Source organism: Leptinotarsa decemlineata, unplaced genomic scaffold, assembly GCF_025532065.1.
Source record: "Leptinotarsa decemlineata unplaced genomic scaffold, Ldec_3_MD MMD2_P_RNA_scaffold_7, whole genome shotgun sequence".
Classification (NCBI taxonomy): domain Eukaryota; kingdom Metazoa; phylum Arthropoda; class Insecta; order Coleoptera; family Chrysomelidae; genus Leptinotarsa; species Leptinotarsa decemlineata.
The window spans coordinates 7,568,983-7,587,570 of record NW_027412534.1 but is presented as its reverse complement, the minus strand read 5'-3'; the positions used below and the strand labels follow the sequence as shown (position 1 = coordinate 7,587,570).

The 18,588-nt window shown below is 34.4% G+C and overlaps 2 protein-coding genes across 4 annotated transcripts in view; one reads left to right on the top strand and one right to left on the bottom strand.

Moving 5' to 3' along the window:
- sprt (PDZ domain-containing protein sprite) overlaps positions 1-18,588 on the bottom strand; it is a 214,592-nt gene that overhangs the window by 83,685 nt on the left and 112,319 nt on the right. The window lies entirely within an intron of this gene.
- LOC141480370 (uncharacterized) lies at positions 14,846-17,638 on the top strand. The gene has a single exon (XM_074170302.1). The coding sequence runs from the start codon at positions 14,846-14,848 to the stop codon at positions 17,636-17,638; it is 2,793 nt and encodes a 930-aa protein (XP_074026403.1).

The following is an 18,588-nucleotide window of genomic DNA, read 5'->3' as shown; positions in this document are numbered from 1 at the left end:
ATTAAATTCAATAACTCCATCAAAATATTCGTGGATGGGGATTTTTTTTGCATAATTACATACTATGAGAGGTGCTGAATGAGACCTATGTCTCAAAATATTTTGTGGGGCAGAAAAACTACCCCCACACATCCTTTTATGTTTTCAAAATTAAATTCAATAACTCCATCAAAATATTCGTGGATGGGATTTTTTTTGCATAATTACATACTATGAGAGGTGCTGAATGAGACCTGTGTCTCAAAATATTTTGCCGGGTAAAAAAACTACCCTCACACACCCTTATATGTTTTCAAAATTAAATTCAATAACTCCATCAAAATATTCGTGGATAGGATTTTTTTTGCATAATTACATACTATGAGAGGTGCTGAATGAGACCTATGTCTCAAAATATTTTGTGGGGCAGAAAAACAACCCCTACACATCCTTTTATGTTTTCAAAATTAAATTCAATAACTCCATCAAAATATCCGTGGATGGGTTTTTTTTTTTGCATAATTACATACTATGAGAGGTGCTGAATGAGACCTGTAACTCAAAATATTTTGCCGGGCAGAAAAACTACCCCCACACACCCTTTTATGTTTTCAAAATTAAATTCAATAACTCCATCAAAATATTCGTGGATGGGATTTTTTTTGCATAATTACATACTATGAGAGGTGCTGAATGAGACCTATGTCTCAAAATATTTTGTGGGGCAGAAAAACAACCCCTACACATCCTTTTATGTTTTCAAAATTAAATTCAATAACTCCATCAAAATATCCGTGGATGGGTTTTTTTTTTGCATAATTACATACTATGAGAGGTGCTGAATGAGACCTGTAACTCAAAATATTTTGCCGGGCAGAAAAACTACCCCCACACACCCTTTTATGTTTTCAAAATTAAATTCAATAACTCCATCAAAATATTCGTGGATGGGATTTTTTTTGCATAATTACATACTATGAGAGGTGCTGAATGAGACCTGTGTCTCAAAATATTTTGCCGGGCGGAAAAACTACCCCCACACATCCTTTTATGTTTTCAAAATTAAATTCAATAACTCCATCAAAATATTCGTGGATGGGATTTTTTTTTGCATAATTACATACTATGAGAGGTGCTGAATGAGACCTGTGTCTCAAAATATTTTGCCGGGCAGAAAAACTACCCCCACACACCCTTATATGTTTTCAAAATTAAATTCAATAACTCCATCAAAATATTCGTGGATGGGGATTTTTTTTGCATAATTACATAATATGAGAGGTGCTGAATGAGACCTATGTCTCAAAATATTTTGTGGGGCAGAAAAACTACCCCCACACATCCTTTTATGTTTTCAAAATTAAATTCAATAACTCCATCAAAATATTCGTGGATGGGATTTTTTTTTGCATAATTACATACTATGAGAGGTGCTGAATGAGACCTGTGTCTCAAAATATTTTGCCGGGCAGAAAAACTACCCCCACACACTCTTTTATGTTTTCAAAATTAAATTCAATAACTCCATCAAAATATTCGTGGATGGGAATTTTTTTGCATAATTACATACTATGAGAGGTGCTGAATGAGACCTGTGTCTCAAAATATTTTGTCGGGCAGAAAAACTACCCTCACACACCCTTTTATGTTTTCAAAATTAAATTCAATAACTCCATCAAAATATTCGTGGATGGGGATTATTTGAGAAAGTAAACACGGTCTAAATCGCTTGACTACCAAGCGACCGGGCTGCGAAATCGTCGAGCTTTGTCCATCGGTCGCGCGACTAGGTTGTGTGATTCGGTCATTTCATTGCTGATTATTTTAAGACACAGAATTATTCATTTAAAAACAAATTTTGTAATGCAGATTCATAAGGGCCGTAGCCTTCTATGTCATGACGAGCTTGATAAATTTGTCTCCTTGCCGAGTTTGAAAAATCTGCGCCCCAGATTATTGTTTCACCTACAATTTTCTCGGTGTGCACTCGCCCTCAAATTCAAATACCGATGGTCTATTCGAGCACCGGGTACATACGTTCACGTGCTCGCAAATCACTCATTGTACGTACGCTTCATCGAAGTTCGCATCCAGGCACATTGCATGGTTTTGTTGTTGTCAACGTCAACTCGAATGGAAAATGGAATGGGACTTGAGGAACAGGGTAAACGTTTATCACTGTGTGTCTCGGATCATGGTATAGCTCATCAGTAGACACTGTAGACAGTGAAGCAAGTTAGATTTTTAAAACACTGTAGACAGTAAAGCAAGTCACATTTTCATGTACATAGCCGCCTTCAGGGCACGCTTACTTCACTGACTGGAATAATTTTTGCGAAATGGCTATTAAATATTGAAATCATTATCTGAAAATGCATATACTGAAACGATCGATATAGTAACACCCTCATTTCACTCTTGATATTTTTCGAGAAACTTGGCGGAATGGGTATGAAATATTGATATTATTTTATAAAAATGCATATTCTGAGTTTATATTGAAAACTGTACCCCACAGTACTTCTGTAATTTTCTGAGAAACTTTGTGAAATGAGTATCAAATATTCTCCGAAAATTCTCTCATAGATCGTCTAAGTTTCCAATATTAACTCAAAATATGCGTTTTCAGAAAAAAAAGAGTATTTAATAACCATTCCGCAATATTTCTTGTAAAAAATTAAAGAGTGAGGTGGGGGTGTGAAGGAGTGAATCGAATTTTTTCTACAGTATTGTGACGTCCGAAGATGCTATTGTATAGAAAAAAACACGTGACAGATGAATAATTACGGTCATAAACAAAATTTCTGCACTTTTCTTGAGTAATTGTATTCGCTAACAATTTGTTAATTTCTGCGGGGTTATTTTGCTATTCTGCATACTACATGGGATATGTAGGTATAATTAAAAAAAAGATTCAATTCTATGCTATAATATTGCTGTAACCGACTATAAGTACGGCCACTTTTGTAGTTTTTTTAACAAAATAACCCCACTGATTGCTTATAAAGGTTGAAGTGATCAAGTAGTCTAGTTCACATGTACTTTTTTTGTAACATTTTTCATCCCTGTCCAAAAATTACGACCAAGGTGTCATTCGATTCGTATTTTTGCCTAGAAAGTTTAGGGAGAGGTCCGAAAACGCGCCGATAAAAATTACAAAAGTTATAAACAATTAAGTGAAAAAAATTGGGCTTTAGTTTTTTCTTAATATCTCGAAAAATTTTCAAAATTTTGGAAATTTGAACAAAGATTTGAAAAGATCAATGAATTTGCGTAAAAAAAGTCCCGACTCCCGAAACTGTATCTCGATTATTTATAATTTTTACAGAGCCCTGAAAATAGACCCAAAAGCGGGTAGTCTGGCGGAAGCCCGCTTTTCGTCACTCTGACATAAAAACAAAAAAAAATTATTCAAACATATTAAATGTGAATATTAAGGAATGAAAAAATTCATGTAATGTTGGGATACATCATTAAACAATAATCCGCAGTCAAAAAATTTTTATTCCAATTTTAACGTTAATTATAAATTTTTCAATTAATAACTTTTTCTGAATTAAAAGTTAATATAGAAATCCCTATAATTATTAAACTAAAACTCTGGCATTTTTTTCCTTTGGTGAAGTTATCCTTAATAGGCAAAAAAATAGATTACCGTTGCCAAAATAAAAAAATTGTTATTTTCTATTTTTTTATTGACAATTGAAAATTATAATTTTATAAAAAATATATTAATAAATTTTTTTTCTAATTTTTTACAGCTATTGTTAATAAATTTATTATAAACAAATACATTGTTTATAAGCAATTCGAATTTTTTTTGCATTATGTTAATGGAAAAAATCATGATTTTTAGAAAAAAAATGGTTTCTTGAAAAATTTATTTGTTGCTAAAAATGCGTTTGTTAATGAACAATAGTTTTTAAAAAAACTTTTTTTTACTCTTTTTTTAATTGTTTATTAAAAAAAATTGTTATAGACAAATTATTTTTTTTATTTAATTTTTTTCAATACTTTGTTCTATAATAAAAGTAACTATGTGTTTTTTTTTAATTATTCTATTTTTTATAAAACTTTTGATATTGTTATACCTTGATACTTGTCTTTTTCATTCGCTCCTTCGCTTTTATAATTATAATAACTTTCAAACTGTTGCAGTTATGATAAATATGCTTCAAATCTTTTTTGTTCATTATGAATTTATTAACAATTTAAGCCTTTTACTAAAGTTGTAGTCCTATTATTTATTTAATTATTTATCGTTATTTATTAAGAAAAAAAAAATGTTTGAGTCTTTTCAACATAAACTTCATGTCATGTAACAATAAATCATAAGGACTTTATTACTTGCACTTTTAGTAGTTGTAGGATCATTAACATTCACTTATTGTCATATTTGTATGGAGTTTAAGAAAATTAAATGAAACAATCAGTCACGTGGAACCACGAGCATCTACCAAACAGTTGGATGTTATTTATGAAACCAGAAATAATAAGCATTTGAAAAATATCATTCTGTTTGCGCATGCCTTTACAGGATGCGATACAACGAGCGCTATTTTCGGCAAATGGAAAAGGCTTAAATTGTTAATAAATTCATAATGAACAAAAAGGACTTGAAGCATATTTGTCATAACTGCAATAGTTTAAAAGTTAATATAATTATAAAAGCGAAGGAGCGAATGAAAAAGACAATTATCAAGGTATCACAATATTAAAAGTTTTATAAAAAATAGAATAAATAAAAAAAACACATAGTTACTTTTATTATAGAACAAAGTATTGAAAATAAAATAAAAAAAAATGGCTTATAACATTTTTTTTAACAATTAAAAAAAAGATAAAAAAAAAGTTTTTCAAAACCTTAAAGAACAATAGAATTTATGATTTAAAAAAAAACGGTTCCTTAATTTTAATATTTAGTTGCAAAAAACGATTGTTAATTAACAAACGCAAAATTTTTTTTCAATTTTTTTTCAAAACTCATGATTTTTTTCCATTAACATAATGCAAAAAAAAAATTCGAATTGCTTATAAACAATGAGTTTGTTTATAATAAATTCATTAACAATAGCTGTAAAAAAAAATTATTAATTAGTATTTAGCCATGGGACATTGAAACAATAAAAAATAAAAAATAAATTGTAATGTATTTTTTATAAAATTATAACTTTAAATTGTTAATAAAAAAATAGAAAATAACAATTTTTTCATTTTGGCAACGGTAATCTATTTTTTGCCTATTAAGGATAACTTCACCAAAGGAAAAAAATGCTAGGGTTTTAGTTTAATAATTATAGGGATTCTTATATTAACTTTCAATTCAGAAAAAGTTATTAATTAACAAATGTATAATTAATGTTAAAATTGGGATAAACATTTTTTGACTCCGGATTATTGTTTATTGATGTATCCCAAAATTACATGAATCTTTTCATTCCTTAATATTTACATTTAATATGTTTAAATAATTTTGTTTTTATGTCAGAGTGACGAAAGGCGCGCGGAAGCCAGACTACCCGCTTTTGGCTCTATTTTCAGGGCTCTGTAAAAATTATAAATAATCGAGATACAGTTTCGAGAGTCAGGACTTTTTTTACGCAAATTCATTGATCTTTTCAAATCTTTTTTTAAATTTCCAAAATTTTGAAAATCTCCGAGACATAAGAAAAAACTAAAGCCCCATTTTTTTCACTTGATTGTTTATAACGTTTGTAATTTTTATCGGCGCGTTTTCGGACCTTTCCTTGAACTTTCTAGACAAAAATACGAATCGAATGACACCTTGGTCGTAATTTTTGGACAGGGCTGAAAAATATCACCAAAAAGAGCTAAATCGAGTACATGTGAACCAGACTAAAGAAGCAACAAAATGCTTCAAACAATAAATTATTGATTCACATGTTTGATTCACATGTATGACATTAAACTAGAAAAATAACTTCACATGTACTTTTTCAATCTATCTGTCAAAAATTTTGTTGTCTCATAGTATGTAGTTATGCAAAAAAATCCCCATCCACGAATATTTCAATGGAGTTATTGAATTTAATTTAGAAAATATAAAAGGGTGTGTGGGGATCGTTTTTCTGCCTGGAAAAATATTTTGAGACATAGGTCTCATTCAGCACCTCTCATAGTATGTAATTATGCAAAAAAAATCCCCATCCACGAACATTTTGATAGAGTTATTGAATTTAATTTAGAAAACATATAAGGGTGTGTGAGGGTAGTTTTTCTGCCCGGCAAAATATTTTGAGATATAGGTCTCATTCAGCACCTCTCATAGTATGTAATTATGCAAAAAAAATCCCCATCCACGAATATTTTGATGGAGTTATTGAATTTAATTTAGAAAACATATAAGGGTGTGTGAGGGTAGTTTTTCTGCCCGACAAAATATTTTGGGATATATGTCTCATTCAGCACCTTTCATAGTATGTTATTATGCAAAAAAAATCCCCATCCTCTAATATTTTGATGGAGTTATTGAATTTACTTTTGAAAACAAATAAGGGTGCGTGGGGGTTGCGTTTCTGCCCGACAAAATATTTTGAGACATAGGTCTCATTCAGCACCTCTCATAGTATGTTATTATGCAAAAAAAGCCATCCTCTAATATTTTGATGGAGTTATTGAATTTAGTTTTGAAAACAAATAAGGGTGCGTGGGGGTAGTTTTTCTGCCCGACAAAATATTTTGAGACACAGGTCTCATTCAACACCTCTCATAGTATGTTATTATGCAAAAAAAATCCCCATCCTCTAATATTTTGATGGAGTTATTGAATTTACTTTTAAAAACAAATAAGGGTGCGTGGGGGTTGCGTTTCTGTCCGGCAAATTATTTTGAGATATAGATCTTATTCAGCACCTCTCATAGTATGTGATTATGAAAAAAAATCCCCATCCACGAATATTTTAATGTAGTTATTGAATTTAGTTTTGAAAACAAATAAGGGTGCGTGGGGGTAGTTTTTCTGCCCGACAAAATATTCTGAGATATAGGTCTCATTCAGCACCTCTCATAGTATGTAATTATGGAAAAAAAATCCCATCCACGAATATTGTGATGGAGTTATTGAATTTAATTTTGAAAACATAAAAGGGTGTGTGGGGGTAGTTTTTCTGCCCGGCAAAATATTCTGAGATATAGGTCTCATTCAGCACCTTTCATAGTATGTAATCATGCAAAAAAAATCCCCATCCAGGAATATTCTGATGGATTTATTGAAGTTTATTTTCAAAGCATGTACGGTTGTGTGAAGATAGGTTTTCTGCCTGGCAAAATATTATGAGATACAGGTCACATCCTCTCATCAATATAATGAATCAATATTCACTTCTTGAAGAATAGTCTGCAGTGAATTTTCATTAATTATTAGAAATAGTCGTAGCTGTTCTCCAATTTTCAACACATTTTGGATGCCGCTGACGCCGTGTGCAGTAGGCTCACGCTACAAACTCATGGTTAGAAATCCGTGGCTGCCTTCACACTCGTAAGTGAATCTTATTTTTTTTGTATTTAGCCTAGAGTTGCCAGCTCTGAAATGTGTATTTTATGTATTGTTAACTAATCTTGTTAAAGTTATTTCATTTTTCATTATTCTCAATCGGGGTTTTCCAGTTGGTGTTCTAATGTACGGGTATCTTCTAATCCACTTATCCTCATAAAGTTCAATATTCTCGAATATATTTTCTCAAGCAACCCGTACATTTAAGTCTATTTCACGTAAATATTGTAAGCTATAAATAGCTAGATTTTTAATTCCTCAATTGTTCCTTGTATCCCTTATCTTGGGAATTACCCGCTATTATGACTTCTCCTACCTATATTAATCTAAACCTCTGTCTGTACTTATAATGACGAATCTGAAACCCCTTCTCTAAACTACCTATGTGAAACATTGTATTTTGTAAAATCATTCATTACGTTTCAAACCTTGTAAGAGTATAATTAGTATACATCTTGTCTTGTCTACAGTACATTTTGCCAGTTATGTTTCCTATCTTTTTACAAGAGTTATTGTAATTCTTGTGTGCATTAAGCATTCATACACACGATAAAATAGTCATGGGTCCATACAAGATGTTCTCGAGATAACTCATTATTTTAATTTCTGTACTCAATGGACTGAATTATTCACTGATCGGTTCATAATTTGTAATATAAATAAGTGATCATTATTGATTATATCATTTGTCTTAATTTGAAGATCGTCCTGCATGCTGTCAGTGACAATATTACGCAATATGTGTTGGAATTTGTCGACACTTGTTCCATAATGTATTCAACCAACACTCTATTGTGGAATTTTCACTGAACAGTGTACAAACCCGCAACACGTGATTCACTATACCTACAATAAAATGTTATTTGAATATTATATCACACAAAAAATATGACAACAAAATGAGATTGGGAATACATGTTCTTACAGACTTTATTATTCGTTTTAGCTAAAACAATTATTTCCGAATACATACTATGCTTAACAATCATTATAACTTCAGAATATAATTATGTGTACAAATGAATCCCAAGTTCATATAAATGGAGCACAAACGAAACATTCATGATTCCAAGGACCGATAGCGTAACATTAGAAGACGCCGTATACTCCCACGGTCGATGGCGGAGTAGAATGCATTAGATTGTAGTGGGAAAAAAACATAGCTATTGAAAATTTTAAAATTGAAGGCATTGAATCTTTATCGATCATTTAGAAATGTCCGAAGGTCGAATATTTGTCTGAATGTGTAGATATATTCTTCATGATAATATAAAAAAGAATAAGCTCTACTGGATCATATAGAGCAAAATAATTTTACTGTGCGAATGAATCGAGATCCAACTACAAAGAAACAGTACTTCACTAGTTGAGATGATTTTTGTCCCCACCTTGTAAACACCTGTTAACTGAACCCTCCTGAATGAGAAGTCGCTAGACTTTCATAATTAACAATTTTCGCCAGGTAATCATATATTTGATTGGGACATAACAAATGCCCGTTGTGTCAAAATTTTCGGTTGTGTCATCTAAAATATTTTTCATCCTTTCATTTTGGCAATTCCCTATAAACTCCTGATACCCAATATTTTCAGAAATGTTTAACGTTTTGTCTATTTATATTTCAAAATTGCAAATATTTTGAAGCATGACTAACGCTATTCTGCCAATTGAGAATTAAAACAGAGGATGAGACTTCTTCGTATATATATATATTATATATATATATATATATATATATATATATATATATATATATATATATATATATATATATATATATATATATATATATATATATATATATATATATATATATATATATATATATATATATATATATATATATATATCTATATCTATATCTATATCTATATCTATATCTATATCTATATATATATATATATATATATATATATATATATATATATATATATATATACAGGGTGTCCCTGGACTTCCTCTTTTCCTCTCGGGAATGTATAGATGGGGTCAAAATATCACCAGTACTTCATATAACTTTTTTTCCTAAAAGTCTTCGTAACCAAGTTACGGGCCCTCGAAGTTACAAAATGAAAAATGTTTTTCTTTGATAACTTTTCAAGTGAATATTCAAAATCATCCAAATTTTGGTAATTGACTGAACAAATGAATTCCGTCGATGAGCTTTCATGCAGGAGTCAGTTGTTTTGCTACAAAGTCAGGAACGGACTACCCCCGATGGTCCACACCCCAAAACTTTGAAATGACAGATATTTTTCAATATTTTTCAACAAAATAAGGTTACTTGGACAATTTTATGAATAAAAGTACTCGTGTGGAAAGTCGATCGGAGCAACGAGTTTTGATAAAAATGTAGTTCTACTCGACGACATCAAACCCGCTCGTCCACCGTTATTTGAAATGAATAATTATGAAAGCAGAAATAATAATGATAACGTTAATTCAACAATATTTATAACAGGAATAATACAAAGTATGCTAAAATGAAGTCGTAAACAAAAAGTACAGTACCTATATGGAAGTTTAAGTCACAATTGTGATAGCAGATATTTTTTTAAAAGAAATATCAAGTTCTGTAGATTCGTGGTGTTTTTATACTAACAAGCTACTCTACTATGAAATATCGAATTCATTCCATATTTTGTATGTACATAATACGTGTGGAATAATCACGTTTCGTGTTGATCAGTTATCTGAATCTCATGAAACTCAACATTCGAATGTTTCAAATTCTTCTTCACAGCTAAACTGTTGAGGAGTTTCACTGATAATTATAATTTTATGGGAGAAATTCTTTAACACGAATCTAAATTTAGCTGAAAAAACGCACATCGGAAAAAATATTTACTATACTAATAAAAAGCAAACGAATGAACTACAAAAACGGCTGCACATGATCAGGTGAAAAATATCCAGGGAATAATTATGTTCCATTTCTTTCACAGATGTTGACAAAAAAAACCTTTTAGAAAGTTTTGATAAAAAATGAGAAACTGGAATGCGATTTTGTTTTGTTGAGTAGTGCGTTGTCATATGACTATCATTGTATTGTCAATATTCTATAGGATATTTTGAATTTTTTTGATATGGCCGAACAGTTTACATTCAATGAATATGCAGATATGCATGTATTTTATGGACGAGCATTTTGTAATGCTGCAGAAGCTCGTCGTCTGTATTCCGAACATTTTCCCAATCGAACGGTACCGTCAAGAGAAACATTCGAGCGTAACGATCGCAGCTTGAGGGAGACAGGTATGTAATAATTGATAATTAATTTGAGCACGTTGTTTTATTTCGATATTATTGTAGGTACAGTTTTGCCAAAACGAGGTGGTGAGGGCGCTCCTAGGACTGTACGTACCATTGTATTGGAGGAAAATATTTTGGAAGCCGTCGCTGATGATCCTTCAATGAGCATCAGAAATCTATCAGAAAAGTTCCATACATCCAAGTCCACTATTCATAGAATAATTAGGAAACAACTGCTCCACCCATTTCACATCCAGAAGGTACATGCCATGACACCTCAAGATTTTCCAGCACGACTGGAATATGCCAATTGGTTCATGGATAGGCAAAGAGAGGATATGACTTTTATTAATCGAGTTTTATTCACTGATGAAGCAGGTTTCAGTAGAGATGGAGTTATCAACTCTCATAATCTCCATATATGGGCCGAAGAAAATCCCCATGGGATATTGCAAACCAAACACCAACGGAAATTCAACGTGAATGTTTGGGCTGGTATCATAGGAAACCATCTTATAGGACCATTCGTTCTACAGGACCGATTGAATGGAGAACGTTATTTGGAGTTCATTCAGAACGATTTGAATGGACTTTTGGAACATGTTCCATTGCAAACCCGAAGAGATATGTGGTTTATGCATGATGGCGCTCCTCCTCATTTTAGTTTGATTGTGCGTGACCATCTGAACCATATTTTCCACAATAGATGGATTGGTAGAGGTGGGCCATATTCATGGCCATCGCGGTCTCCGGATTTGAATCCATTGGATTTCTTTCTGTGGGGGCATCTAAAAAGCCTTGTTTACGCTACACCTATTTACATAAGAGATGCATTGTTGAATAGAATAACATTACATTGTGAAGCCATACGAAACGACCCTGGAATGCTATTTCAAGTACAGAGAGGGTGTCTTCGCAGACTAAGAAAATGTATAGAGAGAGAAGGTGGTCATTTTTCATTTCTGTTTGCTCTTGAGGCTCTTGAGTTTCGTTAGTTAAACGTGTTTGCATTATAAAAATTCGTTATGAACATTTTACCTGTTGGAAACACAGTTTCCAACAAGCTTCTTCTGATCCTTTATTAGTTATTCAGTTCCAACTTAAATTGTGCTTAATCCATCCCTGAACGCGCTCTGTCAATTCATTTATTGCTTTCCAACTCCTACATCTGTAAACCTTTAGGTTCCTTCAACGAATTCCCAGAATTCCAGAAACATCGCCCCTTTCCCTTATCGGTCGACATGTGGCGATTAAAAATTCCCAAAAAGAACCGAGAGAGGTACAACGCATTCCGAGATTGTTCTCCGAGGTAGTGAAACCTAACTGACTTTTCTTTCTCCTACTGAGATTTAGTCTCTTCATTTTTCAATTTATCCACGACGCTCGAATAATTTCGGCGTTTGTATTTTTTCCAAGTTAATAAGTAAAGGAAGGTGAATTTGCATATATTAGTGGTACATTGTGCATAGTGTGTCTTGAAGAAGGAAACGTTTTGTAAGTAATTTAAACACAGACTATCTTATGAGAAGCATTTTGCCAACGCCCAATGTTACTTGTATGTCCTACGATTTTGTGAGATGGTAGCTGCTAAGGATTGTAAATATATTTAGTTAACGAACTGATTCAGCGTCAATTTATTCAAAGCCAGCAACCTACAAGGAATCCAGTCCACTAGTATCGAAGTTGATTATAACTCCCCCGTGTTCGAGAAAGGGCAGTTAAACCCATCCCGATCATATGGTCCTTCGAGCCGGATGCTGAACAGTTCGTTCTTCGATTAATGTTGCAAAAACAACATTGCTTCTTTTCGATTATTCGGATTTCCTAGTTGTATTACAAAAATACAATTTCCAAGTTCCAGTTCCAATAGAGGATATCGTCAACTGAACAGTAACGATTCGCTCCAGAAAATATTTCCACCGCGCGCAGCGTAGTGTTAACATTCAAAAACTCTTGTATAAATTCATATTTGATGTTTCAGTTTGCTGCCGATTATTTCTTCTTACAGTTTGACTTAATTTAAGATATTGTTGGGCGTTTCTTACGTATCCAAAAAGAAAGAAATCTTTGTTTTGGCATTTGCTCTCTCCTATTAGAGTCGGCTTTATTTGAAATAATTTGATTGAGTCCTTTCAGGAACGGCTCTGAAAAGAGTTGATTTTTTTCTTTCGTCGAAAAAATTAATGTAAGTAATCAATTTCATACTCCAGGGCCGTATTTAAAATTTCGCAGCCCTTTCTTCCCGTAACGATTTATTTATGAAATAAAATTTTAAATGAAGTCGACTATACCAGTTTGATTTGCTGTACATTTTAATTTATCACATATTTGATTTACTGCATATTGATTTTTTCCATGCAATTTTCTTGATACATTGTTTAGTGATATTTTTCGCACACGGATATTTTGATTGAGTTGATTTATGACCTATGTTCTAGTGCGGTTATTGCATTGTGTAAAAACTTTACGTGTTCCCAACGTTAGCAAGAACATTTACGCTAATTTTTCAGTGTCAAAAAAGTTTGTGCCGTAAGTAAAAATTTAAATCTACGTCGCGAAAGGCAGAGCATAGTGTTCGTCCACAGAATCCTGCGTGGTTCTTTCCATTTTAGAATAGTTGTATCATTTAGACTATAGACAACTTTACGATTTCTTAATTCAAAACACACAATGCAGTCCTTAAAGAAACAAAGAAAAAATGCTAAAGCCGCGATTACACGAACTCAAACTTGGGCTACTCAGAATTTAGAGTCCGAAAATGACTTGTTTCTCCTTCAAACTAAATTAGATAATTTAGAAAGTGAAATTACTAAGTATATCAGTGCTCAGGATGAAATTGAGGAATTAGACCCAGAAAAATCTGATACAGAAGATAGAGATAGTTTACAAAATAATTTTGATTTATCCGTTGCAAGTTTTAAAAAAAGGATTCACAGTTTAACCATTCCTTCCACCTCTCTGTCTGCCCTTTCCATTTCAAATAGTATGCAATCCGTGCCTGCCTTAAATGAACAAGGTGGACGAGTAAAACTTCCTCAAATTTCCATACCCCAATTTGAGGGTGATTATGCAAAATGGGCGCCGTTTTATCAATTGTTTACTGCTTTGATAAAAAATAACAATTCCTTAACTGATGTTCAAAGATTAATTTATTTGCGTTCTTATATGAAAGGAGAGCCTTTGTGTCTCATTGAGTCACTTGAAATTACAAATGAAAATTTCCAAATTGCAATAAATATTTTAGAAAAAAGGTACGAAAATAATTTAGCTATTATAAATTCACATTTAAATTCTATAATGGATTGTCCGAACATTACAAAATGTACTTCTTCCTCCCTCAGAGACTTTTTAGTAAATATTCGAAAGAACTTGGATGCCTTGAAAAATTTGAAATGCCCAATTGAACATTGGGATTTAATTATTCTTAATGCTGTCATGAAAAAGTTAGATTACGGTACTAAAAAGGAGTACCAGTCCAGTAGAGAATTAAAAATGAATCCTACTTTAAAGGAATTTTTTCAAATCATTGAGGCCAGATGCAGTGCTTTAGAATCCTTGACTCCTTCCTCTCATTCCGCGTCGCATGAATTGAAATTAGAAAAGTTCTCAAGGACAGGTTCAAAAACCGCGTTACATGTAAATGGTAGTTTCCCGACCACTAAAGGTCGAATTTGTTGGTTCTGTAAGGTCCCTGATCATGATATTTATAAATGTTATAAATTTTCCAAAATTAGTACTGATGAAAAATACAGTTTTCTTAGGTCCTTGGCACTCTGTTTTAACTGTCTGGGTGGCAAACACCTGCTGACCGAGTGTAAGTCTAAAAGTTGTACCCTATGTGGTACAAAACACCACACACTACTTCACAGAAACTCTTCCCAAGGTCATGTTCCAAAAAATTCCCAAAATTCAAATAATAGTCCGAGAGATAGTCCCAGGCCTCACGGTAGTACGAGGGCAATTCCGAAATTAGTTCAAACTACAAGTCCCAGTCAAAATTGGCGTTCGTCTCCCCTTAATCCTCCCACTCAAAATGCTGACAATACGGCGCACTTCCGAGCCCTTGAGCCCGAACCTCAGGCAATTACTCCGGCATCTTCGATGCCATCCGCACTTCTTGTTGGTAAAGAAGATCATGAAATTCTATTAGCCACAGCCGTAGTAGATGTTCTTTCCGAAAACGGTTATCCCGTTAAAGCTAGGCTGATTCTAGACAACGGCAGTCAATGTTCCTTCGCTTCTGAAAAATTCGTAAGAAAATTGAATAATAAAACTTACGACAATCAAATTCAATTTTCCGGCATAAGATGCACTCCTACTGTTTCTAACAAAATGTTAGATATTGTTATCCGTTCCAATACTCATGAGAATTTTAGCCTCAAGGTGTCTTGTGCAATACTCCCGGTAATCACTTCCAAATTACCTAGAATTCCGCTAAACAAAAATAGCTTGAATATTCCGTCAGAATTCAGACTTGCTGATCCAGAATTTCACATTCCATCCGATGTGGATGTTCTCCTGGGCGCTGACGCCTATTACGACATTTTACTGCCACAAATCCACAGGCTAGGTCCCAAACTTCCTACCCTTCAGCTGACGAGGCTCGGCTGGATTATTGGAGGACAATTGCCTCCTCAGAGGGTTCCGAAACACGGCAAGGTTTCACTTCTTTGCCAAAATGCCTGTGAATCCACAGATTCATTAGGTGAAATTCTTTCTAGATTCTGGGAAGTCGAAGAGCTTCCAAAGTCTAAGTTCTTATCAGCAGACGGAGAGCTTGCTGAACAAATTTTTATTCAAACGCATGTGCGTCACAAAGATGGGACGTTCCAAGTAGATTTTCCGTTCAAATGCCCCACTGAAAAGATTCCTCTTGGGGATTCCTTCCATATTGCAAAAAGGCGATTTACCAATTTAGAGAAACGGCTCCAAAATAATCAAGAATTATTTTCCGCTTATAAAAATTTCATTGATGAATATGTGTCATTGAAACATGCCACATATGTTCCATTTAATCCCACCGACAAATCCGCTGAGATAAAATATTTCCTTCCGCATCACTGCGTTATCAAGGAGTCCAGTGAAACCACGAAACTCAGAGTAGTTTTCGATGGCTCCACTAAAACTTCTACTGGATTTTCTTTGAATGATCTTCTACACAAGGGTTATCAAGTACAGCCAGACTTGTATGATATATTTTGCCGTCTCCGTCAGCATTCTTATGTCCTGACCTGCGACATTGAGAAAATGTACCGCCAGGTTAAAATGAATCCATCGCAAAGACATCTCCAGAACATCCTGTGGAGAAACTCCCCCCAAGAAGAGCTAAAATGCATTCAACTTTCCACCGTGACTTATGGAGTCACTTCCTCCTCTTTTTTAGCAACTAGAGTTTTGAAGGAGCTCGCTTCCAATTGTAAAGGTTTCCCGTTAGCCAAACGGGCATTATTGAAACAGACGTACGTGGACGATGTGCTCCATGGCACCGATTCCCTTTCCGAGTTAGAAGATTCTTATCATCAACTCAATAGTTTGTTGAATTCTGCAGGTTTCAAACTGCACAAGTGGTCATCCAATTCTTCACAGTTCAGAGAAAAATATTGTGAAGATCCTGATCCAATCCAATACGAAATAAAAATGGAAGACAACCCTAGCAAGGTGTTAGGTTTATCTTGGAATCCCTGTTCTGACAACTTAGCAGTTTCTCTACCGAAAATTTATTGTAATGATACTCCGTCTAAGCGAAAAGCGTTATCAATCACTGCTCAAATGTTTGACCCGGTAGGCTTTCTGGGCCCGTTCATAGTTCTTGATAAAATTTTCCTGCAAAAACTTTGGTTAGCAAAAATCTCCTGGGACGAACCGCTTCCTGTTGAATTGTGCCAAGAATGGAAGGGATTCATCAATTCAATTGAATCCCTAAAATTTCTTAAAATTCCTCGATGTTTGTTTTCCTCAAAGTCCATTGAACAAATCCAAATCCACGGGTTCGCTGACAGCAGCGAACGTGCTTACGGTGCCTGTTTGTACTTCAGAACCACTTATTCCGATGATACCGTCACATCTCTCTTAGTCACCTCCAAATCCAGAGTAGCACCGCTGAAAACTGTTTCAATTTCTCGTCTGGAATTGTGTGCGATGGTATTGCTCACCAAACTAGCAAAAAAGGTTATCCAAATCTTTGTCGAAAACTTAGTTTTCGAATCTGTAAATTTGTGGACTGATTCGCAGATAGCTCTGCACTGGATTCAGTCCCATCCATCCCGTTGGCACACCTTCGTGGCCAACCGAGTGTCCCAAATTCAAACTTCCCTGCCACAAGCTCAATGGAGACACGTTCGTTCTTCTAAAAATCCCGCTGACTTACTTTCTAGGGGAGTATTAGCTCTTGATCTCCTGAATTCAGAATTGTGGTGGCACGGTCCTGATTTCCTCTCCGAAATAAATTTGGAATTGTCCAAATTTATCTTGAAACCCCCTCCAAGTGCTATACCTGAGCAGAAGACAAACAAGCTGCAAGTGCTAGTGACAAGCACTCAAGTTAAAGACGAATTCTGGAATGAAATATTCCAGAGATTCTCTTCCTTTAACAAATTACTACACTCAGTAGCATATGTTTCACGTTTTTTATCCAATTCTAAAAATAAGGAGACCAAGTTGTCCGGTCCTTTATCCATATTTGAGATAAATTCTGCCTTAGTGCTGGTCCTTCACAATTTACAGTCCCAATATTTTTCTAAAGAAATTTCCGCGTTAAAATCCTCGAAATCAATTTCTGACAAAGGTATATTAGCTCTCAATCCCTTCCTGAATGAGCAAGGTCTCATTTGCGTCGGAGGGCGTTTGCGTCACCCCAAAAACACCCCATACTTCTCCCTGCAAAAAATTATGTAGTGTCCCTCCTACTCAAAAGGGAGCATATCCGGTTGGGTCACGCTGGTGCCCAAACTGTCCTTGCTAATGTTCGTTTACAATATTGGCCTCTGAATGGAATCAGGGAAGTAAAAAGAGTAATTCATGAATGCATGAATTGTTTCCGGTTCCGAGCCGTAGCGGCTCAACAGATTATGTCCGATTTACCTCCTGATCGTGTCACTCTTTCTAGACCTTTTGAGAAGGTAGGAGTAGACTACGGTGGTCCTTTCTTAATAAAGCCCTCGCGCCTCAGAAAGGCACCGACTATTAAATGTTACATGGCTGTCTTCGTGTGTATGGCTACCAAGGCTGTGCATTTGGAATTAGTCTCCTCCTTGTCCAGCGAAGCGTTTCTCTTAACCCTAAAACGTTTCATATCCCGTAGAGGAATTCCTGCTGTAATCCACAGCGACAACGCTACAAACTACGTAGGTGCAAGAAATCACCTTCGAGAATTGCGCGAATTTTTCGCCAAGTCCCAACTGTCCGAATCCTTGAAGAGTTCAGTACTGTGCTGGCACAAATTGAAGCCATCCTAAATTCTAGACCGTTATGTCCCATTTCGAGTGATCCGCGGGATCTAGGAGTCCTGACTCCTGGCCACTTTCTGATAGGTCGTAGCTTAACCTCTTATCCTGAATTAGATACTACCCACTTGCCCGAAAATAGACTTACATTCTGGCAGAGGTGTTCCCAGATACAACAGTTTTTTTGGAAAAGATGGACTGTCAAATACCTCAACCAGTTGCAAAATCGGCCAAAATGGCTGTCTCCTTCCAAAAATTTAGAAATTAATGAGTTAGTTTTATTAAAGGAAGATAATGTCCCACCACTGAAGTGGCCATTAGCCCGAATTGTGGAAATCATTCCTGGCTCTGACCAAAGGGTCCGTGCCGTGAAACTTCGCTCCCAAGAAGGTGTCTTCGTCA

Bases quoted from the DNA above. Each gene is read 5' to 3' on its own strand.
- LOC141480370 (XM_074170302.1), top strand. From the start codon at position 14,846: ATGCCATCCGCACTTCTTGTTGGTAAAGAAGATCATGAAATTCTATTA.